The sequence below is a fragment of the Numenius arquata genome, chromosome 2, assembly GCF_964106895.1.
Source record: "Numenius arquata chromosome 2, bNumArq3.hap1.1, whole genome shotgun sequence".
NCBI classification, from domain to species: Eukaryota; Metazoa; Chordata; class Aves; order Charadriiformes; family Scolopacidae; genus Numenius; species Numenius arquata.
Window position 1 is genome coordinate 64,238,128 of NC_133577.1, and position 24,448 is coordinate 64,262,575.

The 24,448-nt window shown below is 43.6% G+C and overlaps 1 protein-coding gene across 1 annotated transcript in view; it reads right to left on the reverse strand.

Annotated features, from left to right (window-relative positions):
- Nucleotides 1-4,127: 4,127 nt before the first annotated feature.
- BCL2L13 (BCL2 like 13) overlaps nucleotides 4,128-24,448 on the reverse strand; it is a 39,501-nt gene continuing 19,180 nt past the window's right edge. The window contains exons 5-7 of the mRNA XM_074164671.1: nucleotides 24,350-24,419; nucleotides 18,163-18,306; nucleotides 4,128-5,401 (exon numbers count right to left, since the gene is read on the reverse strand). Coding sequence (XP_074020772.1) covers nucleotides 4,589-5,401; nucleotides 18,163-18,306; nucleotides 24,350-24,419 — 1,027 coding nt within the window. The 3' untranslated portion in view covers nucleotides 4,128-4,588. The remainder of the gene's footprint in view (nucleotides 5,402-18,162; nucleotides 18,307-24,349; nucleotides 24,420-24,448) is intronic.

The following is a 24,448-nucleotide window of genomic DNA, read 5'->3' on the forward strand; positions in this document are numbered from 1 at the left end:
AAAGACCAAAGTTCAGAACGTTGCTTGTTTAGTACTAATGAAATTTTTCATTTTATGACCATTAGAAAGCTTTGATTAACTTCAAAATGCAGTGCAAAGTGTTAGCCTGACTGTGATCAGAGCTACATGAAAAGGAAGGAAACAGGATTCTGGCAACAGAACTTGCCTTGTGCAAGAGCACTCGGCACTACAGCTTCCAAGTGGCTCTTGAGCTGCAGATGCCTGAGCACAGCCCCCACCCAGGATGAAAAAAAATAAAAATATCAAGCCCTCGCAAACAGCAAGGATGGATTCTTGTAGTAGTAATTTGCTCTCTAGAAGGCAGGTTAGGAAGAAACAACCAACTGCAACCACCACAGCAACAGGCACTTCACTTCCAGCCAGGAAATAAACTGGTGTCCAAAACCAGGTGCAGTACTAAACAGAGAACCTGCTTCCGCTGTATCGTCCGGCACTATACTAGGAGCTTCTGGTCAGACTGGTGAGTACTTAGAGCAGGCAGCTGCTTAATGATTCACATCTGGATGGACAGAAGGCTGCAGAAGTGTTGCTTTCTAGTCTCTAGCCTGTTTCGTTGGGCCAGATCTAGTATTTTAGAGCTATTTTCAATCTTTTCAGCAACCAAATTATCACCCTGAGAACCCCTCCTCAGCATCCACCTAGTCTGATGAGAACAAAAAGCTTAAATATTCCAGCTGCTTCTCTGTGTGTGCCTAGTAATATTTAGATTTTTTTGCCCTAGCTGAGCCAACTGCAGCCCCACAGCCTGGATCTTCTGCAGGAGCCCACCAGGCTCTCACACAGCATGTGGCCACAACAAGCAGTGAGATGGCTTTTATGCAAGAGGGATTCCGAGTTTCGATCCCTGCTCCCAGCCTGCTGTTCCAGGAATGCTGTCTGAAGAAGGATCTTGCCCAGCTCCCAGCTGCGATGCCCAAGTCAGTGTAGCTTAGAGTTAAGCACAACTGAATGCACCTTACCTTGAAAGCCTTTTCCTTGCCAGCCCCTTATTTAACATGCTGCCCACTGCAGTTCTTTATGTATTTAACATTTTTGTAGCTCCAGTCCTCTGCTCTTTTAGCATCTCAGCTTCAGGGTGTGCTGCAGATGAGGATAAAGTGAAGAAAGATTGGGTCTAAAGTAGATACTTTATATCAAGGTACAGGCCACTCAAGGACAGATATCGAGGCACTTTTGGGAAGGGGATAAGCAACACAAGTAAGAGAAATTCTATATGCCCTTTTGTAAGTATATAGCTACTGCCTTTCCTCTGCCATCTGCAAGAGATCCACTAAAAAGAGGTCGCATCACACAGTTCAGGGTAATTAGACCCTGCAGTTTAGGATTACTTTAATATACTTGAAGACTGGGGGGGGAACCCTTCCATTTTCTAATTCACACCTACAACAGCAAGCAGCCTGGCACTCAAGCCTGTAAGAACGCTGTCATCTGAGCTTACCCGCCCTTTGGTGACTTCCAAAGGGCCTGTCCTGGCTCTGATCACAGGACTCCCAAATTCAGTAGAATGCAAATCCATAACCCACCTTTTTAGCTAATGCAGTGTTCCCAGAGGAGACGCTTATGATAAATTTTCTAAACGCAGGGGCAGCAGGGTGGGGGAGAAGATGGTACAAACCATCTTGTCAAACCTGTAAGACCCTAAAATGAGAATCATATAAAGAAGGGACCAGACAACCCAAACACATGGTGAAGCTGATGCTCCATTAAATGTAGCAACACAGCAGATACCCAAGGCTTTCACCCAACCATGGAAAATGCTTCACAAAACAAAGTAATTTGTTTTCCTTACTACTGCTGCCACCTTCTCACTGCTCTGTGTGTGTGGAAGCAGATGCTTTATTTAATCCCCCACTGGACTCTTTGTGCCAACAAGCTGGTGTGGATTTCTTCTGGATTTCTTTCTGTCCTGTACCCATCACCCACGCTACTCCTGAAACAACCTTGTACAGAGAAGAGCTAAAAGAACACCTGACCTTGTACACAAATTATCCAGAGCATAGGGAAAAAAAAAAAAAAATCAATCTGCTCAGAGTGCATGTGGGTACTTTAGTGTAACCCCGCTGTGTGACTACAGTTGGGGGATGTCCCAAATGTAGGTGCATCATTTTTGGTCAGGAGAGGATGTAAGTTGGGTTAAGAACAGCCGTTCTCCCACAGAGAACATGCCCGGAGAGGAAACCAAAGCCATCAGCAAGGCAGGAGGAGAGGGACAGGCCCACCCGACTTCCTGGGCAGCAAAGCAGCCCTGGCCACATAGGACCAGGTACCCTCACAGACCATGTCACTGTTGCAACAGGTGACGTGAAGCTAAACTGTAAACACTTGTGCACGTTCATGACAAAAGGAGCATAAAGACACCTCTCCTCTCCACGCGAGGGGGCCAGGAGAGGGAACTGCAGTGGTGGGAAGGCAGACACCGGAGAGTCCATGGCAGGAGGAGGTCCCAACGACCTGTTCTGGGCACACAGCACAGCAATGACAGTACCAGCAGGGCACCAGGAAACGACCAAAAAAAAGTCAATTCTGTTTTGCAACATGATAAAGGGTTTCTTTTTTTCTGTTAAGGCCAATCTGCTACCTTTTGTAGATGGCAAAAGAGCAATCAGTGATCAACAGCAAAGTCCAGAGCTCCCACGGTCGCTCCGCAGCAGCAGTACACACGTGACAATCCCTCCTCTCAATAGCCAATTTCACACAAACAGTTCAAAATCCGAGAAGTTTTCTAGAAAATCCACTCTCAAAAAAGCTTAAACAACAACAAAAAAAATTCCTCAGAATCTGCCAGGTTCTTACCGACTTCCCAGCATCCTGGGATATGTAGCAAGAATATCCTAAAATAGAGAACGTGCTAAAATCTCTTCATTCTCAGATCACTTAAGAAACAGGCTCATTGGGAGACATACTCTAGATAAGGTTTATTTAGAAATAAAGTACCTTGTCTTTGTGCTTCATGAAGAGTAAGCTTCCCGTAAGCTCACATTTCCATTTTTACATTATCCCGAGTTCCCTTTCACCTACCTCCGCCTGGTCTAAGCCACGCTGCCACCACGAACCCTCTGAGATGCCTCAGTGGTTTTGCCTGGAAAGCCCAAGGCTTTGCCCAGAGAGCTGCCGTATGGACAAGGACAGACAGCCAGCCCGACAGAGAAACGCACACCGCGAGAGGAACGCTTGTGGTTGGATCCAGCAGTAACTAACGCGTATGGCAATACTTACAAGGTTTCTCGTCACACACATTTGAAGTGCTGTGACCGCAGCAAGAGGGATTTGCTTTTTTTTTTTTTTTTCCAAAGTAACTTTCTCATCGGTTGGGAACCTGTTAAATTCATCTTATTACAGATTCAGGGTTGCAAAAGAAATCGCGCTGAACAGCACTTCGGGTCAGGTCAGGAACAGGCAGAGAGAGAGAGAGAGAGGAGATGTTCAATGCTGTTTTGCCCAGTTACTAGAATCCATTGCTTTATGTTATCTGGGATTCCGTCACAGCCAAGACCAAGTTAGGACTAAATATACTCTGTCCTTAACCTGGGAAAAACAACACAGGCTGCAGCGTGATGCAGGACAGCATGGCCTTTCACCTTGGAATTGCACAGGAGGCATCGGCCTCCCTTCCAAACGCAGTTTTGCCGTTATCTTTGCTCAATTAGAACCCTGCTATCGAAGTACCGATCAGAACGGCACCGTGTCCAGCATGAATTTTGCACCTCTGGTAACTGAAGGGTGGCAGTGAAGTGGGCCCAGCAGGAGCGGAGCACATGGATTCTCAAACCAGCAAATAGCAGTTGTCCCTCCCACCCTCCCGGGCAGCCAAAAGCAGTGTCCTGCACCTCTCCCCGTCCCCACCCCCAACCTTCCCCCAGGAACACCAGGATGCTCAGAGATAATACAGCTACAGAGAGGCAGCATCTTTACAGGATGGGGCTCCAGTAAATGTTAGGGGCCAAAACCGGTGTGAGCAAAGAGGTAAGAATAAGCACTCTCCCACTGGGGCTTAGGAGGAACCTGCGAGGTTACGAGGAGCAGTGCTGTACCTGAGAGGAAGCCGAGACAAAAAGGAGACCAGCCTCTCGCTACAGGACTCAGGTTGGCTAATGTTTCTTAGGGAGGGCTCCGGGGGCGGGGGGGGGGGGGCGAGGGGGGGCACGACGGGAGGAGACAAGACAGCACAGCTGCAACAGCGGTCAGTCTGAGAAGCCAAGAACTCCAGGGGTTGGCAGCAGCTGGCTCTTCCCTTCCCCTGGGGATTCTCTGTTCCAGTTCCTAGAGTACGAGCACCCCTTTCTTCAGCACCTGCACTTAAGTTCTTAAATTTGCAGAATTTTTTTTTTTTTTTTTTTTTAAAAATACCCCTGTACTTTAATCACGAAAAACCAGTCCCCCGCCCCAATTCTACTAAAAACGTGATTGTCCATAGCTGGAGGCTTATTGAACGACCTCACCCCATCACCATTAAGTTACTCAAATGTCCAATTAAACAGCAGGCAGCTCAACCTTTAGGTAACACAACTACAAAAATCAGATCGTGCTCTCTTCTTTCTCCCCCCTCCTCCTCCTCAAGAGAGCTCCCCTATTTTTTTCTAAGCGCCAGCGCTACTCCGACTGCTACAGCTAATATAGCTACCGCAGCAGCCCCACCGTACAGCAATATAGATTTCCCTTCCGGCAATAAGATAGGCTTCTCCTCTGCAGCGGAGGATTTCTCTTCTATTTCTTCCAAACGGCCCTCTTTCCCCACTTTTTGTTCCCCTGGAAGCAGTATTTTCTCGGGTTCTGGTGCAGCTTTTTCTTCTGATGGGGCTGACTTTGGGACAGGTTTACTTAATACGGGGATTTCAGGTTCAACAAGCTCTTCAGCCACTTTTCCCTTTTCCTCCTGTTTCGTACGCAGAAGCGTGGAGGGATGTGCTTTTTCAGCAGCAGCAATTTCAGCTTGAGGTTTGGCTTCCTGTAAAGAAGCAGGGGGTTCTGGAAAGGCTGCCTGCATGGTCTCTGCAGCGACGGCTGACACCACTGCTTCCTCAATCCCCTCCGGTATCTCTTCCTTCTCCACGTGAACAATATCTGAGTTGGAAGAGTTGTTCTCACTCCTTTCTTCACCCCCTCCGTTGCTGTCCAGGCTTTTGACTTCTTCAGGATCCATGGCCACTTGCTGCCAGGACTCGGGTCCCAGGGAGACTGGCAGGCTCTCCGTGTGCCAGCTCTGACTCGCCGACAGGGAGACGGGCAGGCTCTCCGACTGCCACGACGTGGTCACGGTGGGGGACTCCGGGGGGCTCACCTGTCCCGAGTTGTCACTGGTCAGGATGTAGATGTCATTACTGTCCTCTGCGATGAGCCCGGGGTACTCTTCCTCTTCGGATTCCAAAGTGAAGATCGTCCCCTACGAAGGAAAAGGAGGACACAACACGTGAGCGATGGCGGCAGCATCACCTCCCCTGTACGGGAAGGAACAGGACACCTGGAAACTTAGTGGGGCTGGTGGAAAGATGAGCCGGCCTCGGCAGGAGCAGCAGTTGTCTGACCTACATTTTAGAAGAGATTACAAAACCCAGCCGGTCCAGCTGGCATTTCCAGAGAATAGAACCACTTATAAGAGCTTTGCTGGGAGCTCCTCCTTTCCCTGATGTTACTGCATCGCTGAGTACCTCACCAAACCATACCACGTGGGCATGATTAACCAGAGAACAAGACGCCAAAGTCTGAAAACCAAACTGAAACAGAACAAAGAAAGCAAACATACGCACATGAGCCCAGCTGAATACCACTCACTTCACCGTTTTATCCAAGCGCTCTGTATTGCTTGTCCATTTTCATCTAACAGCGTTTCTCTTATATTAATTTTATCACACTATTAGTGCTATCTGAAGCCTGTATTTCTACTTTGTATCAACAAGCTGGAATCTACAGTAATTTTAGTACTTTACTACAAACAAATTTAGCTATTCTTAAATGAGTTCACTTTCCAAGACTGTCATCATAATTTTGGCTACACAACTTAAGTGAAAACAAACAACCGAGCACAGACAACCAAAGATGCTGACAGGGTTTGTTTGTTTTTATTTAGCTAGGGAAGATCTGTAGGCATCCTAAAAATTTGACAGTGGGCTCCAGTTAGAGAAACTGCAAGTGTAAAAATACTGACTGGTTCCTTCCTTACAGAAAAAACAGCGCTGTTGATCCCGGTCATGCATTGACTGCTGAGTACCTAACACAGAAGAGATTTGCTTCAAGAACCTAAGAGGGGTGTGATACCAAGAACGTAAAAGCAAGAGATTGGGGCAGAGAGGAACCCCAAAGTTTGCTATGCCATATAACAGAAGTCTGTGAAACCATTAACAAAGATTCAGTTACTCCCTTGCTCCTAACAAAAATGATCTGGACATTTTATCAAGTGCTGCAGTGCTGGGAACCCTTTCCCTGAAAATTCCTCATTCAATTACTGAATTTCACTGAATTTCACTGAATTTTTTAGAGTTGGAAGGGACCATAGAGATCATCTAGTCCAACTCCCCTGCTGAAGCAGGACTGCCTAGAGCATTACCAAGTTTCCCTGTTCAGACCCATTATAACACGAAGAAAAAAAAAAAATTAAAAATCCATTCATTCTCTTTCTCCCTGCTCCCTTCTGCACACAATAGCTCTCCTACAGCACTCCAAGCAGTTGTCCCTATCTTTTTAAACCCTTTCCAACACCTGTGAGTTTGGGGGTTGGTTCTGCTTCAGTCTCCTGTCTATAGCTTCCCATTCCAAGACACCTCCTCAGTTGTTCAACAACTTTTTACGGATTCACGCAGTTATGCAGTTACGGATAACTGCTCCAAGTTAAAAACAAACACGTTCTTTATTTTGCTGAGTTGTTTTTAATCCTGCTCAGTCTGGCCCACGGAGACGCTCGAGCGTGACTACAGGTGGAAACTATTCTCTTATCAAAAAACTTTGTGAAAAGGGGTCAGCGAGTTGAGGATGGGAGTGAGGTTTCTCTCTCCACTCCCCCAAAACACCTTGCCATTTTGCAAAACTTGATAGACCGATTCCTGGGGACTTTTGTACAATGGTGGAGACAGCTCTGGGAATGTCAAGATTGAGTAGTGTATCTTGGCAGGGGTGGGATCTAAATCTCATCTTCTCGGCCCATGGAGTTTTGGAAGATATTTGTGAACAAATAAATGAATCTCACAGAGCACTTCAAAAGGAACTTTTCTTTATAAATGCCTTTAAATTGCTTGAATGTGGGAAGCAGCATCTGGCTCAGTAACGTGTTCAGAAAATCTAAAGAAAAACAGTACACACAATTCCTCAGGGGAAGGTTAAAAGCAATCGAACACCTAGGGTTCTCCACGAGGTCTTGCTACAGCAGGAAATACAAATTAATAAAGCAATACGTTTGTGACAATGTTCAGACACCACAGACATGCCAACAAATCCAAAGCAAGTTCTGCTCTGCGAGCAGTGACTAAGAATTCAAGGCTCCAGTACCCTCTCGGAAGTCACGTTTCTCTAGAAGAATGGAATTTTTATCAAATGCAGCTCAGGCCATTAAAACAAAATGCAGCTCTACAATGTGCCCTTGTTGCCAAGAGGGCCAGTGGGATCCTGGGCTGCATAGGGAAGAGTGTGGCCAGTAGGTCGAGGGAGGTCATTCTCCCCCTCTACTCTGCACTGGTGAGGCCACAACTGGAATACTGCATCCAGTTCTGGGCTCCCCAGTTCAAGAGAGACAGGGAACTACTGGAGAGAGTCCAGCGTAGGGCAACTAAGATGATTAAGGGATTGGAGCATCTCCCTTATGAGGAAAGGCTCAAAGAGCTGGGGCTCTTTAGCCTGGAGAAGAGAAGGCTGAGGGGAGACCTTATCTATGTTTACAAGTACCTAAAGGGTGGGTTGAAGGATGATGGAGCCGGACTCTTTTCAGTGGTTCCCAGCGATAGGACGAGGGGCAACGGGCACAATCTGGAACATGGGAAGTTCCATTTAAATATGAGGAAAAACTTCTTTAGGGTGAGGGTGCCAGAGCCCTGGAACAGGCTGCCCAGGGAGGTCGTGGAGTGCCCTTCTCTGGAGATTTTCAAGACCCACCTTGATGCAGTCCTGAGTGATGTGCTCTGGGCAATCCTGCTTTAGCAGGGGAGTTGGACTAGATGAGCTCTAGAGGTCCCTTCCAACTCCAGCAATTCTGTGATTCCGTGAACCTAGTGGGAAGCAACCGGCATTGCAAAGGGCAGGCAATGGAAAAGAAGAGCCAAGAAGAGTAAGTAAAGGCAGAGGTTACTGGATCCGAAGAGACCAAATCCTGAGCAGTGTGGGCCTGAGCTGCTGCGCAGCATGGGAGGATGGGACTCCAGCCGCAGCACTGAGCCGTGCCGTTCCAGCAGAGACTGGAGAGCAGCACAGCAGGGAGCGGGTCACTGTGGTTTGCTTCCACAACCCCGTGCTGAGGCTGGAGAGGCAGCCCCGCTGCCCAGACACTCTGGGTTCGTACGCTTGCTCCTCTGATCATCAGGATTCCCTCTGGATATTGATGAAGTAGGAAATACTCTCACTGTGATGTAAGCTACTAACAGGCACCTATGATCATAGCAATTTTTTTTTTATTTCCACAGGCAATACGGACTCAGCACAACAGCAATTAAATAACGAGATAATGAGGGGTAAAACCTGCAGTCTCCTGAACCTCTGTACGACCCTCCTTTCCTCTCAGCTCTACCCTCCCACAAATCAGCATCAATTTATTTCCCTCCCGCAGCGCAGCACATCCCAACACACCAGACTACGTCTGTAATCTCCCGCCAGCGAAAAGAACAGGGACACACACAACTGGTACCAGGTCTGCTCTTACCATACCGCTGGAAGCGCACCCATGCTGCTGTGGCTGGTTCAACGTGAAGCATATAAAAAAAAAAAAACAAACCCCATTCCAAACCCACACCTTGCTTGTGAGCTCTGGCGATTGTAGCAAACTTCTTTTCAGTAATAAACTAAAAAAAAGCACCAACTAGGAAGGTGTTCAGACGGCCTCAATTCCCCTGAAGTCCTATGCTGCACGGTGGCGAAAGCCAAACGCCTTTGAGCAGTGACTCAGCAGCCCCCGGCAGGGAGGAGGGAGCCACCCATAGTCACAGAATCACAGAATCTTCTAGGTTGGAAGGGACCTTCAAGATCATCTTGTCCAACCATCAACCTAACTGACGAAAATAAACACCCACAAAACAACAAAATGCAACACCATCACTAAACCATGTCTCCCAGCACCACGTCAACCTGTCTTTTGAACACTTCCAGGGATGGTGCCATAGTCAATGGGGACAATCGGCCACAGAGACTGCGGTGACATTTAAGCCATCCTGATACTCCTCAATACATATTCCTCTAGCCTCTGCTTCTGCTCTATTCCTGATCCACCACTCTAACTCTTCCCTTTTCTCTCATGAGTAAAACCAAAGTTGTTCTTTGGGGGCGAACCCACAGATGATTTGACCGTGACAAAAACAAGCAATTAATGTAGACAAAGTACCACCACAGCTACTGCACGGACCAGCAGCTGCCCAGCCCAGCAAAATATCTCATCTCAGTAGATCCTCAGCAGGTTAACAAACAGATGGGGAGGCGACATAGACATACAAGGATTAGTTATTCCAGTTATTCCCACGTATCAGGGCATTTTGTAAAGGCCGTGTGCTTTACTGAGTGAGCACTCTGACTGGAGATAACACTTCTCACAAAACACAGGTAAGATCTGGGCAGATGCTGAGGGTAACGTGCAGGATAAACTGCTTTGGAGAGGGTAAGGAAATGAAGGGATGGTAACAGGGGAAAACATGGGCAATCCCCAACATTTCAAATACTTCATTAATACGTGTACCAACACTACATCCTGCCTTCAGCAGAAAAGAGGGCCAAAGAGGCTCTAGCACTTTATTATTCCTTTTCTCACTCTGTATGGACTGGATTGACCTCAAAAGAGTTATCAGTCGCTGGCTCCCTATAAATCAGAGCTTTATTAAGCCTGGCTGATTCCTTTCTGTCTTTACAGGCAATTTAACTTCCATGTCAGTGCCTCGGGGACACAACTCCCCAAGCTTGAAGAGAGAGATCACCTGAGGTTGAGAAACCTGGGGGAAAGTTAACATGCTGAGTGTCACTGGGTAATTTCACTATTTTTTTTTCATTAAAAGCTTATGAAGTTTTAATTGAAAAGCCGGACAGTAATAGGCATTATTTAGGATATGTGACTAATATTTCTTGAGCTGAATTAAGAGTTAATTCAGAATGTCAAGACGATAAAGCTAGGATCTTGTGCTGATTTGGTTGAGGTTGCACATTTTTATTCTTGGGTTTTTGTTTTTTGGTTGTTTTTTTTTTTCCTTTTAAAGCAGCTGCAATAAAAAATGAATGACATTTAGGACAATTCTCTTGATTCGTCTACAGACCTGACCCAGAAGCAAAGCTCCCACAGACAGATTAATTCAGGACAGGATGGAACATGTGGAAGGATTTTAATAACCTGATGCCTTATAGAAGCCCTACACTTTAGACTTAACTGTAAATAAGGAGTGTATGTAAGGGTTTGTTTATCTGCTTTGTTTATTGTAAGCGGAGAGTCTACTGCTCCAGATCAGAAAAATCACTTCCTCTTTTTTAACTATGGGATGGGAGACTTGCAAACTTGAGAGCGCTTTCCCTCATCCAGCACACTTACAGAACCACGTCACGTATCTCTAGAGAAGCAAGAGCGAGTCCCTCACTGCAGCACCCTGCCACTCCTGATCCCAACCACTGCCACTTGAGGGAAGAGCTGGCACAAGTTATGATGAGAAGGAGAACGGGATAGTTCCCTTCTTGGTTAGAACACAAGGATGAGCACAGCAGATGAGGCAGTCTTGAGGAGAACACCAACTTAATTCTGTCGAGGTGGCATTTGCAGACCTAAAAAAAAGGAGCTCCAGAAGTCCATCACTGTCCTCAACCTATGTGGTTTGACTTGTAGAAGTCTTGTGAAGAAGAACTTCTACAAGTGACAGAAAGCATTCCTAACGAATGTGCTAGACTAGCCCTCAGGATAGGTTGTAGCTATTATATTACAGGGTGAGCTCCACTGGACAACTGTAAACTGGTAACAAAATAATGAAAAAAAAATATCCAAAAGGTCTTCCAATAAACAGAACCCATCAGTTTGGATTCAGCTGCAGTCCTGCCGCTGTCAGTAATCTGAACTTTGCTGAAAATCACTCGCAGCAGTGGATTCACAACATTACCAACCTTTAACATACAGTAGGAAATTGCTACTTAAAAACACCTGTCAAGTTTCAATTACGATTTAAAAGACAACAAACATAACAAAACAAAAAAAGACTTGGAAACTGACCCTCATGATGACAATACTATTTTTCATGGTTTTCTAATAGGCCTGTTATTAAGTGTAGAGAAACAAGCTGACTTACTAACTATAGTAGTTACTTTCGGTAAACAGCAAAAACTTTTAACTCCACGTAAGAAAAAACCCATCCTTATTTAGCAGAATAATAATTTCAGCCTGATTTATGTAACGCTGCTTCTGGTGGAAATAAATATTAAAATCCAAACTCTGAATGTCTCAAAGATGAAAGTAACATTTTTTTTCTTAAAAACTAGCGGGAATAGTAGCACGCATTGAATCTGTAACGGAGATGGTATTAGATAACGAACGGAAAGAGACGGCCATGACTGTCCAACAGAGCATTTACCGCATCTTGAAAGCCCTGCCCTGTAAGCTCAGAAGAGCAGATGCATGCAAAACGACTATGCCTTGCTGTGGATCCCCTGTGTATTCTTCTAGGGTTTGCTTTAGGTTTGGTTTAAGTGTTCTGAAAAGCTCGACTGGTCTCTCCGCTTCGGTTCTTAAAGTATACACGGGCAGGTTACAGTTAAGTCTGTTCAGGAAAGGAATGATGTGGATAGACAACTCATACAAAACTCATCTCCAAAAATGCTAAAAAGCCCCCAGAAAAGCTGTACAGCCCAGCAAGCCACCCATAAACCCCAGATCTTGATTTTTTTCCAGTAAAAGCAAAAATTCTATATACAGGTCAGAGAGGAGTGCCACCTTGAGGGAAAAAAAAAATCTGTGTTCCCTGAATTCCCCCCCCCGCCAATGAAACAGACCCACATAAAATCTCCCAAAAAAGAGCACCATGAAGTACAGAAGGAAATGCTGCCAGAACGCAAATATTCCAGGAGAGCAATTTTTACCCTGATAAAAAATTCAGAACACTCAACACAGCTAGGAAGTTTTTTAGGCGAGAGTGCTGACTTTATCTTGTAACGTAACCTGTCACAGAGAGAAATGAGGTTCAGTCATTATTTTCCTTGCCCCAGCAGCGTCGCGGTGACAATACGAGTACTGGGACCCCATCAAATGCATTTGTGCTTAAAATCTAGTGTCTGAAAAACAAAAAGCAAGGAGCGACGAACTGGGCTGTTTCCAGGGAGTCCCAAGAGATCCCCCTCTGGGAAAAAATGAAAATTTCCCAAAACAACAGATTTCCCCAGAGCTGGGAATGCGCTTGGAGTATGATTTCTAGCTGTAACAGAGGAGCAGCCGTGCACCGGTGAAGTGCTCTCCGTGCCGAGGGCTGAGCAGGGGAAGGCTGTTCCCAAAGGCGGCTGCTGGGGTCGGGAGAGCTTCGCTCCTGCCCGCGCCGAACGGGATGGGGTTCCATCCGCCCTGTGCCTCCGTCCGCAGCCCCCCTATGCCATGCCTCGTCAGACCCTGACAGAGTTACCCTACTCATCCTTCAGAGAAAAGGATTATAAAAAGGGGCAGCTGACAACACCCAGATCTAGAATGTGCACATTAAAAAAAAAAAAAAAAAAAACAAAAGGAATGAAAAGCCCTCAGGTATTTACTATAGTAGTCATCTTTGTCAAACTGTCAAGATAGGTGGAGCCAAGAAAACCAGCAGAGCCCACAAACAGGACCATACTTTTCAATAAGGAAAAAATAAAAGATAAATTAAAAAAAAAGGAAAAAAGTTATGTGAACCAAATCAAAGCACACCGATTGCAGCCACGGCTCTCATCCCCTTCAAGGAATGCTTTGGCTAGAAAAGCCTGCAGAAACGATCCTTTTCCTTCCCCTGCCCTCCAACATAACCTCTACTACCTGCAGGGAGTCAGCACCAAAGCAACACCCTTTGAGGTTTCAGTCTTAGCAGTTTACATTGAAGTAAAATCAGTTATTTAGAGACCAATTCTTCAGACAGACTGATTTGAAGTTGTTGGAAGGGAAAAAAGAAAGGAGATCTAGTTTCTCCTTGACCATTTAAGTTCCTTCTCATTCAGCCACAGTGCCTAAAAAAGAAAAAAATCTATTACTGTAACCAAAGAAGTTACCTACAAATAAAAGTGGATGTTTCACTGCTGTGGTCCACAATACAAGCATAAAGTATAATTATTTTGAAAGGGAAACTCCCTTCTAGGACTTCTCTAATTAGATTGCCCTTTCTTGTATCTCTACCATATTAAACTTCTCTCTCCTCCAGTGGAGCACGTCTCTCTATTTCTGCATTGTCATTCTCAAGGCAGACACCTGGACTGCTGCAGGAGTTTTTAATCTCCGGTAACGCAAACTGACTGCCTCCCTTCCTCAGGATGGCAAGTGTCTCTTTGCTCTTTTTCTTCTCCCGATTGTTAACAGATTCTAGTACAGAAATTATTCAATCACTAGCAGCAAAGAAAACGTCAAAACCGGCAGAAAAGCGCAAGACAAAACACTGGAAACCAAGAACAGCTCTTCTAAGGCTGAGTTATGAAACTGTAAACACTATGCATATTTCAAGCAAATTTACTTTTACTTTCTTCAACACAAGCAAATAACTAGTTAAATTCCAATCCAGATCTGAACATCAGGAGACAAGAACCCTGGGAAGGCAGAGACAATTTCAGCTACTGGTCACAAAAACAAGTACCAGCTTCTTACTGAGAGAAGAAAGGTTATTAACTGAATACTGATAAACACCGATTGCATGTACTGATTTCACCTCTTTCAAACAACTGAAAAGCAGGTGGGCTGGTAACATGAATGTGAATCTGAGAGAAAAAAAAGCAAGCAGCTAGCTTCCAAGTAATCTTATGCTTTTTCCTCCTTATAGACATTCCCAGACTACTCCAACGTAGATGAAATCTAAGCATGGAAAACAGGATCCGCAGAGCTTGAGAAGAAATAAATTATTTGGGTGGAGGGGTGGGAAAGGAAGAGGAAAAAAAAAATCCTTACCAACTGACTGGCCTTACTGTGCACTTTTCCAGGAGACCAAGAATTGCTTCTGATGCAGCAGCATCCAGCCCTGGAGAAGTCAGACAGAGCGAAAAGGGAGGGGAGGTACAAGGAGGAAAGGGAGGGGAGAGGAGGAGGAGGGTGGGGAGAGGAGGAAAGGGGAGGGGAGAGGATGTACACTGCATGTCAGTTTGTTGAGCCCTACCATTGCTTTTGGGAAAGAGAAGAAACTACTGCTAAATCAGGCTGGGAATTAGTTTGCAATGGTTCAAGATGATAAGGGAACGAGATCTTAGTATGACCATTTAGGTTCAAAACAGAGAGGAGAAGAAGAAGAAGAAAAAATGTGTGTCCCGACACGTGTCTATTTAGAGAACTTGGAATATCAAACATGCTTTTTGTTCCAAAAGAGAGATCACGTTAAAACTTAAAGTCAAGCAGGGTAAAATGTAAGAGCTGCAGCCAAACCTGTCACTGAAATTAGTGAAAGGGGGAGGCTCTTCAGAAGCAAGATTTTCTTGCTTTCCTACGGTCCTCCAAATTCAACTCACGTCTACCTGCAAATCTAAGAGATTGTAAACTAGATGGAGTAGTCATTTCATCTCTTCATTCACGGTTATGTTGACAGCTGCATCCAAGCACAATATACAGCGCACTGCAGACACTCCTACTTGGAAGACTTTCACCCTAAACTAGTAAAGCAGACCAAGGGGAAGGGGAACAGCATACACAACGGCCAGAATCAAAGTATCAAAATATCGTATGCACTTGAACATAAAAATATGCCAGCCATTCTCTCACCTACCAACCATTACACCCCAGTCCCACCCTCCCATGAAAAATTAACTACATTACAATTTTAGTGCCTGAAGGGAGAATAGGAAGGCAACATTCCCTGTTTCAACACATCGTCTCATCACCAGGACTAGGATGAAAAATTAAAAAGCAACTTCTCATCTCAGAGGCTCTACCTCTAGTATCCCAAATTTCCCATTCCTCACAAGCCACCCCGGTTTCTTGAAATCTACTGCCTAGCGATCCAATTTATCAACCTTTATTCCCTTGCTTCTAGTTAATTGCTGTCCACCATCCTCAATCAGATGCCTTCCTGGACCGACAAGCCTCCTGAGCCCACAAAACAACTTGAAGTCTCGCGCATATGCAGAGCCCTGAGGAGCTCTTCCAGCCGCATCCTGGCTGCACAGCATGACGCAGCAAGTGGTCCCACCGGATGACACAGCTCCGTAAAATTCTGACTCCACAGATCCGCAGTGGGGCATAAGAAGGGCTCAGCTGACCCCTTACCTTCAAGTGGCTACTTCCCTCCTGGCAAAGGTTGGCTTCAACCCAAAAAACTGAGGAAGATCCCAAATTATATAGTGCCAAGGGAAGAGACAGCACCAGAAACGCTACAGATCAGGTCTGCCCCTGAAAAGCTGCCTCCTGTGAAGCTCTCCTCTGCTCCTGATCCATGAAAAAACAGACAGGCTCTTCTGGTATCTTCTCAGTTTTAAGTAAGCTCTTAGCAGCTGTAGGAAAGACCTGTCTTCACACCGCTCCAGAATAACACACAAACTGAACCTCTTACTGTCACAGCAACATAATTCACTGGAGGCACCCAGGTTTATACATTGCCCTTATGGCTCTAGCCAAATATTACTGACAACTTGATCCAGCACACACAGCCCCGGTGGCAGATGCTTATCTTCATAAAATGCAAAACGTTTGCCTGATGGCTAACAGCCTGCCAGGCGGCTCTCCCCCTGCCCTTCTCAGAAACACACACACTCTCCCACCCTCACCCCACGCCCCGCTCCCAGCACCGCCATCCCCGGAATGACATCCCACAAATTTCAGAAGAAATCAAGAAGCTTGGCTCTCAGTAAAAATGTATGTTTTCATTACAAGGAAGAAAGAGAGAAAGAAAGAGAGATAGATAGAGAGATAGAGAGATAGAGAGAGAGATAGAGAGATAGAGAGATAGAGAGATAGAGAGAGAGAAAGAAAAAGAGAGAGAGAGAGAGAAAGAAAAATAGAGAGAGAGAGAGAGATAGAGAGAGAGAGAAAAAAGACAGTAGAACCATACACTGCCTTCCTCCAAGTAAATCCACAAGGCCAGTGGGTCCCCAACCCCACCCCCAGAGCAACTCACAAAGGGTTAGTGCAGCTACATTAATTCGGCTGGAAAGGATTTTCATCACCTTGTCTCTTTCCTCGCCTCTTCTGCTGTTTCAAAAATAGCTCTGGCTTGTTTGCTGTACCGCTTATGTCAGTCTGATTTTATGCCTGACTGGATGTATACAGACAAGCTCGTAGCCCATGAAACACCGACTACCCAGATCTGTACATACATGCACAGTCACACAAACACAAAGCACAGCCCCCTCCCGTAGAGGCCATGCTGGAAAGCTGCTTGTTTTGAGAGGCTTTATGCTGTATTAAGTATGTTTACAGCAGGCCTCAAATAGGGGCTAGAGAACAGTCTGCAGTCTTTTCTGAGGTTAAAAAAAGGAAAAGCAGCGAAGCAAAACAGCACTAACGTCCATCTGTCTTGAAGCTGCAAGTAAGGACCTTCTCTATGATGAAAATACTTTGAAATGTGAGTCCGTTTATCAAACGACCTAAGGTCATTTGGCTGCATGCTGTTAGTGTTTCTGTCCATTAAAGACAAACAATCCCTCCCAAAGGCTTTGAAAACCATTATCCACAATTGCCGGGGAGGGAAAGAATACAGGAAGGTGCAGATGTGCAAAAATTCTGGAACAAACTACTCTTAAAAAAAAAAAACTCAGGTAGAACCCTGAAATACGAGAAGCTGTCTGAATGAGATTTTTCCTACTAGCACTTTTTTTTTTTTTTTTTAACCACTGGGTTTTCCTGAAGAGCTTTTCTTTTTAGAATAAATCAACTTGCTGGAGCCATTTCACTAATCCCAGATTAATTCCATTCAAATCTGGCCTGCTTCCCAAACCCAGTAATCTAAAGCTCAGCCTCCTTTAGCACAATTTTACCTTCGAGACCCAGCCGTTGGCTGTGAGCTGCCTCTGTGATGTATTTTTAAATGAAACTTTCGCAGCGTGCCATGACTCAGGAACACTGGTTACCATGAACTGAAGATTTCCACAAGGAAATGCAGCACAAAGGAATCTTGATTGCTCATTCTATCCATGTCCCTATACAGCTATAAAATCCGACATGCATTAGCTATTTTATCACTTGGTATAAAAATAAACTAGTACCTACTGACATTTCTGTATGAAGTGCTCCCCAATTACTTATGTGCCAAAAAAACCCTCTGAAATTTAAGAGGAAAAATACCCATATACCATTTCCAGCAGTCACCAGAGTATGAAGATCATATTAAAAAGATGAGCCTCTCAGCCACAGTAGCTCTTGTGACAGGTGTTTGCTTCTACATGCAATTCTCTATGTATATTAACAGGAAAGAACATACAAACAAAACCTCACCATATAGCAACAAATTAGCATCTTAACGCACAGTGTATGAAAAGTAGTTGTTATTAGACATCTGAGGACCTCTTCAATTTCAACGGCAATCCAACAAGCCAGACATGCAAAGAACTGGAACATACCGCCTGGGGAAATTGCGGAGTCCAATCACATAGGTCTCTAATGTCAACATCAGAAATGAATGGGTAAAAGTCAGTTCTGCCTTGGGGCAGAGAGATGAAACAGATGACTGCCCAAGATCCCTTTCCAACTACATGGTCCTGACCTCCTGCTTTTTTTTTTTTGCTTTTTCTGAGGCATTCCTTCTCTCATCTGCTTACTTTTAGCAACCCCTCTTAGCTTTCAGTCCTGTTAAGACTAGTATCACACTTAGAAATAAGCTTTGAACAAAGCATGAAAATCAAACGTTGTCTTCTTACCCATCCTCCTTGTTGAATGATATAGTCTGCAGAATAGTCTTCTAGATACGTCACCCCGAAGTTCACAAGTGCGCTCAGTGGTTCCTGGCCCCGTCTGGTTAACTCCATCAGAAATTGTTGTAGCAGAACCAGGGGTACCAAGACCTTTAACAAACAAGGATTGTTAATAAATACCGAAAGCATTATCAATACGACTATGTAGGTAAAACAGAAGAATGCACGTGGTCCACAGAAAAGGTCTGAATCTACAAGTCCGAAGGACTATACGCTTCACTTTTATGAAGACACAAGGCAGAAACATAATACAATTCAGTAAGAAAGAAGCACTTAATCTGATAAGCAAACCACCACGGCCTAACTTGAGAGTTTCACAGAACAGGACTGCACTGCTTTCTTAAGCCCCATTTTTTCCAACACAAGATTCAGAACAGGTGCAGAACTTGCTACCCCAGAAGTGGAAAGATGCAACGTTATAAATAGTCTGAAGGGACATGCCTCCAAATTGCATTTAAACAGCAAACTCATACACACTCTTGAATAGATAGGCTGCACTAGACAGTCTCTTTGGAAGTTCACACTTGGCTGTCAGACAGGACAGAAAGAAACAGCTCCTCCCAGCAGCATAACATTACCAATGTGTTTAAAGTGACAAACACAACCCCCTCTCCACGTTAAACTCTCCCTCCTACGCCGAATTTAACAGGTACAGAATTCCCTCCTTCATTTCTTGCTCCCGTTCCTCCTTCCAAGCCTTTTGTCTTTAACTGAATGCTCAGCTTTCAGCAGTGTGAATTACTCTAGAAGATGCAAGACCCTGTGAACCCACCTCCTTCATATTATACACTTCTAGACACTTCCTTCTCAAAGTATGTTTTTGTTTGCCTAAACAGCATGCAGTTGAACTTTTAAACTCTAAATTTATTGTCCTACAGCACGCCAGTGGCCCTCTGGGCAAAGTTCATATGCAGCGTCAGGAAACTGGTATGAATCGAAGCCATTAGCATCTGAAAAAGCGCTGTTACGATACAAGAGAAAAATATTTCTAAGTTTTACTGCACCTAGTTTGTGACAACTGCATTGCCTATCTATTCACTGTGCAAATAAGTGTGCTGTTTCCCAGCTGCACAAGGTAGATGCAGGCTAATACTACCACTCAGACTGAACTCCAAATGCCTCCTTCCTTTCCCAGTCTCCCCCTCCTTCAGCCCGATTTTCTTTTCTGTAAATATCCTCCATCGCTATTTCCAGAAATCCCACTTTAGGATGCAAAGCTGGAGGAAGATGAATAGGAAAAGTAGGCGGGGTTCGAGACTGGTACTAAATGGGAGTCACAGAACCACAGAATGATATGGGGTTGGAAGGGACCTCTGGAGATCATCTAGTCCAACCCTCCTGCCACAGCAGGTCCACCTAGAGCAGGTTGCACCAGAACATGTCCAGGTGGGTTTTGAATGTCTCCAGAGACAGAGGGTCCACCACCTCTCTGGCAGCCTGTTCCAGGGCTCTGCCACCCTCAAAGTAAAAAAGTTCCTCCTCATGTTTAGATGGGACTTCCTATGTTCAAGTTTGTGCCCATTTCCTTTTGTCCTGTCACTGGGCACCACTGAAAAAAGACTGGCCCCATCTTCTTGACAGTAAGTATTTATAGGCATTGATCAGATCCCCCCTCAGTCTTCTCTTCTCTAGACTAAAAAGACCCAAGTCCCTCAGCCTCTCCTCGTGAGAGAGATGCTCCAGGCAACACTGACATGGATGACTGAAAACAGATGCGGACCTTAGAAATGCTTGTAATCTGGTAAATTTAAGATGTTCCTGCTGATTAACAACTGAGAGTCCAATACCATGACAGACAGGTTATAGTACTGTTCTCCTGGGAGGAACAGTTAACACTGCAGTCACTATAATAGTAACAAGATGGTGCTTTAATCTTAAAATCCTTGGGGGTTTTTGAGTTTCTTGTAAATAATCTCAACTGAGAGGCAGAAGAGGTGCAAGCTTACGGTGCACAAACATAAGGAACAGGTCAAGGTGAGGTAAGTGTCAGAAGAAACATCAATCTTTTTGGATTGAAGAAAAAAAAAGCACGCTGTCAAGACGAGGCATCTTTCGGAGGCTTTGGGCACACCCACATAACTCTACAACGGCATGAACATTGGGATCTCAAAATACTTGACATTTACTTTAAGCTGAAGGCAAGAGAAACAAAAGCAAAAAAGGCTGCTTAGGAAATGAAGAGACCTCAAATGTTGGTATACTGAACATGGCTGTTGCCTTCTTCCTTTGCCAACTTAAATATCTAATCCATCCACTTCTCCCAAATTTAGCAAGCCTCCGCAGGCCTCGGGAGCGAGGGACCAAGTTCATACTCTAATATCCAATCCCATGCAGACCAACAGACACTGCCTGGTTTTCCTCTCCCACTGACATTATTGACACTTCTACCTTTTAGACCAGGAGGAACAGGAACAGGTTCGCATGACGCTGTCCCTAAATTAATGAAAGAAATTACCTTCAGAGCCCTTCCATAAAGGTTAACGACAGCTTTTCCCTACATAAGAGTAGCTATGTGAGCAGTGATGAGATTTAACTAGACCAAGGTAAAAATACAGGCTTAGTAATCCAAAGCAACTGCAATTCCCTCCATCAGTACGCCTGGGAAGGAATGCCAGGGGCAGTTTGTATTTTGACTGAAGGAAAACATACACTGCATCAAGCACAGCAGGCCAGGAAATAGTTGGCAGGAGAAAACTTCTAGGGAATCATTAAAAAAACCCACAACAACTTTACTGTCAGAAGATTTCCGATTAATTGTGTAAATGAAAAACTTCTATGATTTACACTATTGCAATTTCATGGTACAACATCGCAAATTCAAATGTCTGCAAAAAAAAAAAATATTACAAAGAAAGTTCAGACACTTCGAAGAAGCTACCCAAAGTAATTGCCACTTCGGTGTGCCTTTTGACTATTTCAACATAAAATTAATCTAATTCTTTACATTATTATTTCTTACATTTTTGTTTTACTATTCTCTGGCCCCATGAATCAGTAAAAACGCGACAGTAAGATGACTGCTAACCTACTTACCAGTTCAGCTGACTCTCAGTATCAGTATGTTATCCTTTTATCTGATGCACAATAGTGGGATTGTGTACTTTGGAGTATGTATATAATACTCAATTTTAAGAAAAAGCATATAAACTCAACAGTGGAGTATTTCAATTTTTTATTACCTTAATTTTATTACAGAAATATAATTTGCCCTAATTTTGAGGTGGTTTTGGTTTAGAGAGCCTTATTTCAAACCCAAGGTGAAGACACCTCCTTTTCTTTACAAAATCCAACATGATGCCTATTATTTTCACATCACAATTTCTGAGAAATATATGAAATAATTTATTTTCCTGTAATGTTTTTACTGAGAAGCAGGACTTCTAATGTCTGTGGGTAAATTTTGCTTCTGTGGGATGTTAATGGAAGAAATGATGTTCCTATGTATTAGTTTACCCTGCAATAATTCCTCATTCAGATCAATATTCATGTTTTAGTGACTGAAATCATTCCTTTCCATCCTACTGGCTAGTCAGTTAACCAGATCTCTTCAGCAGTCCAAACATATATTGCAGTCTGGAAAAGATGCACATTTTTAAATGGAAAAAAATAACAGCTATATTTAGAAGTGTCTTCTTCCTGCTCATGCTTGTGTGAATAGGTCCTTTGAAAACCGGTATGACAAAAAAATGACACCTTCCCAATTGTAAACCAGACAGATCAAGCCTTTGCCTTTATCCACATCCACCTGTATGCTGTGTTTCTCATACGTGTAACATGAGGGAATATTTGCAAAGACTACTTTGAGTCTGCTGTGTGCCACAGAGATACCGGGCCTTTAAGTGATCAGTATGGCTCTTAGTGCACCACATCCAACATATTAAATAGGTGGGGCTTTTATACATACGTATGTACGATAATACATACCTACAACAGCAAAGGCTCAGAAATTCGCAGTGAGATTTTATATACTAGTTCATAGGCTACAGAAAGCAAGAAGAGCATCTTGCTGTGCAAGATGCCACTGCTGAGCAAAACAGACACAGCTTACACATAGAGGAGAACACATTTCATCTACCAGCTTCAGTTGTTTTATTTCTTCTAGTCCGGATCAAAACACAAGCCTTGATCACACAGATTTCTGTCTGTGGGAAGGTATTTCCACATTTTTAATCCTTTGACATCTGCCACAGCACAGCTGCTATGCATCTTCAATTTCTGCTCCACCCAAGAAACTACAGAATATGTTAACGGCCGTGAGCACATAACAGGGAGTGATTTATTATTTTGTTTGGCTAGCTCAGCTAGTTGTAGGTTTTCTTATTATTTAGTCATAAAAGGGAGTAAGCTTCAGTTCTCCCAATAGAGTCAATTTAAATATATATCCTTCAGATTTTCACAAATTTGAGACCAGCACAGCCTGATTTCACTGCTGTATGCCTGCTAATTAGACCTAACGTTATATCTATTTATAAGTACTTTTTAAAATTATTTTTGTAGCAGCTTCTTCTTTAGAGTGAAAATTAAGCTAGGTTGAGGTTGGAGGAAAGATTTTTACATCTATTCTGTTATAAAACATGATTCTGATTAAGATGATAAAGGATTTTAAAAAGGAAATGAAACCAACACAAATGTATTCCATCTCCTCAAAACAAGTATTATTAAAGGAACTGCTGGGCATTCCTGACGCACCAAGCTACCACGAAAACAACACAGACAGATGCTGTATTATTCTACAAAATTTCCATTCTGGTTTGCTTGTGGACTGTAAGTTTTGTAGCAACAAATGTTTCAGGTAAGCGAAGACATCTTCTGGATGATATTCTCAATGACAAGCTGATGGGGACCAAAATCCACTAGCCACAGGGGCTGCACAAATGTAGCAACAAGGAAGGCTGAAATCGTAATCGAACCATAAACCCCCAAATGCAGCTGATCCATCTACCCAGGGCTGTATCTTCAAGAGGTGTGTACCAACAGCATATGGAGACGCAGTAGGTGACTGACAAGCTCCATCCACCTCCTCCCTTGCCAACTGAGCCACAACGACTGGTTTTATGCTCGTTTTTAGATTTTGCCAACTGAAAAGTAAAATGTGCTAGCTTAAGCCACCTTCTTGATAATCAGATTTCATGGCTGTTTAAACTAAAATGCTGTGAATCACAAGATGATAAATTGAAAGAACACACACCAATTATAATTGCTGGAGCCACAGGCAATAACTTGTCAAGAAATGTTTACTAAACTGCTTTAAAAAAGTGCCCTCACCCTTGGTTAGATGATAAGTTTGTGAAGTAAGCAGGGAAATCTAGTTAAGGAAAAGATTTCTGATGAAAAAATAATGTAAAAAGGAGGGGAAAAGATTTCTTGTTCTATTTTAAATTTAAGACTAAATTTTAACACTCAATTTGTGATTAAATTTGCAACAGCTAGTTCATCCTTTTATTCTTTTTCTGATGCCCACTGAACCCACCACAGAATGAACATGATGAATTTGAATGAATAAAGAAAGATAAATCTGGGAATAGTAATTCTACTCATTCTACATTAAAACTATTGTATGATACTTCATTTACAGATTTGCATATTGTTTTAAAAAGAAGCTTCATATCATTTGCAATAGCTACTCCTGAGACCAGGTAGGCACACCATCTTTATGTTTTCTGAACAATCTAAATATTGTGAAGATACTATCAATTTCTATTTTCACCATATTTAGTACTTATTTTACATATATTTTGAACTTGAAATGGGAACAAAGATACAGGAGAGAAATATTATGAAAATCTGTCTCAGATTTAATTACAAAACTGCTAAAGAAATCTTTCTTGGGAATTTAAAAATGTTCAATGATTATTTTTTAAAAAATTATGTCAACCAACAAATCTACCTTTACATTTTACAATAATAAAGGAAGATTGACCTAATGCTTTCAGAAGTTATGTAACTTCTGGCTAAATCATCTAAATACTACATATTATGTTGACATCTACCATTCTGAGAGTGAAAGTTATGTCATACTAAAAAGGAGTGGGTTCTTTTTATTCTTGGTCCTCTGTGAAGCATAAGTAGCAAAAACACTATGCACATCAAATAGGTGTGAGAGATACCAAAGTGAAAGTCACTTATTTGGTACCTTGTTCCATCCACTGGCATGAGCAGCTGTCTCTTGTGTGCGCTCTCGATATTCTTGGTATGTCACCGGCCTGCAGAAGTTAAACCAACACTGAAAGTT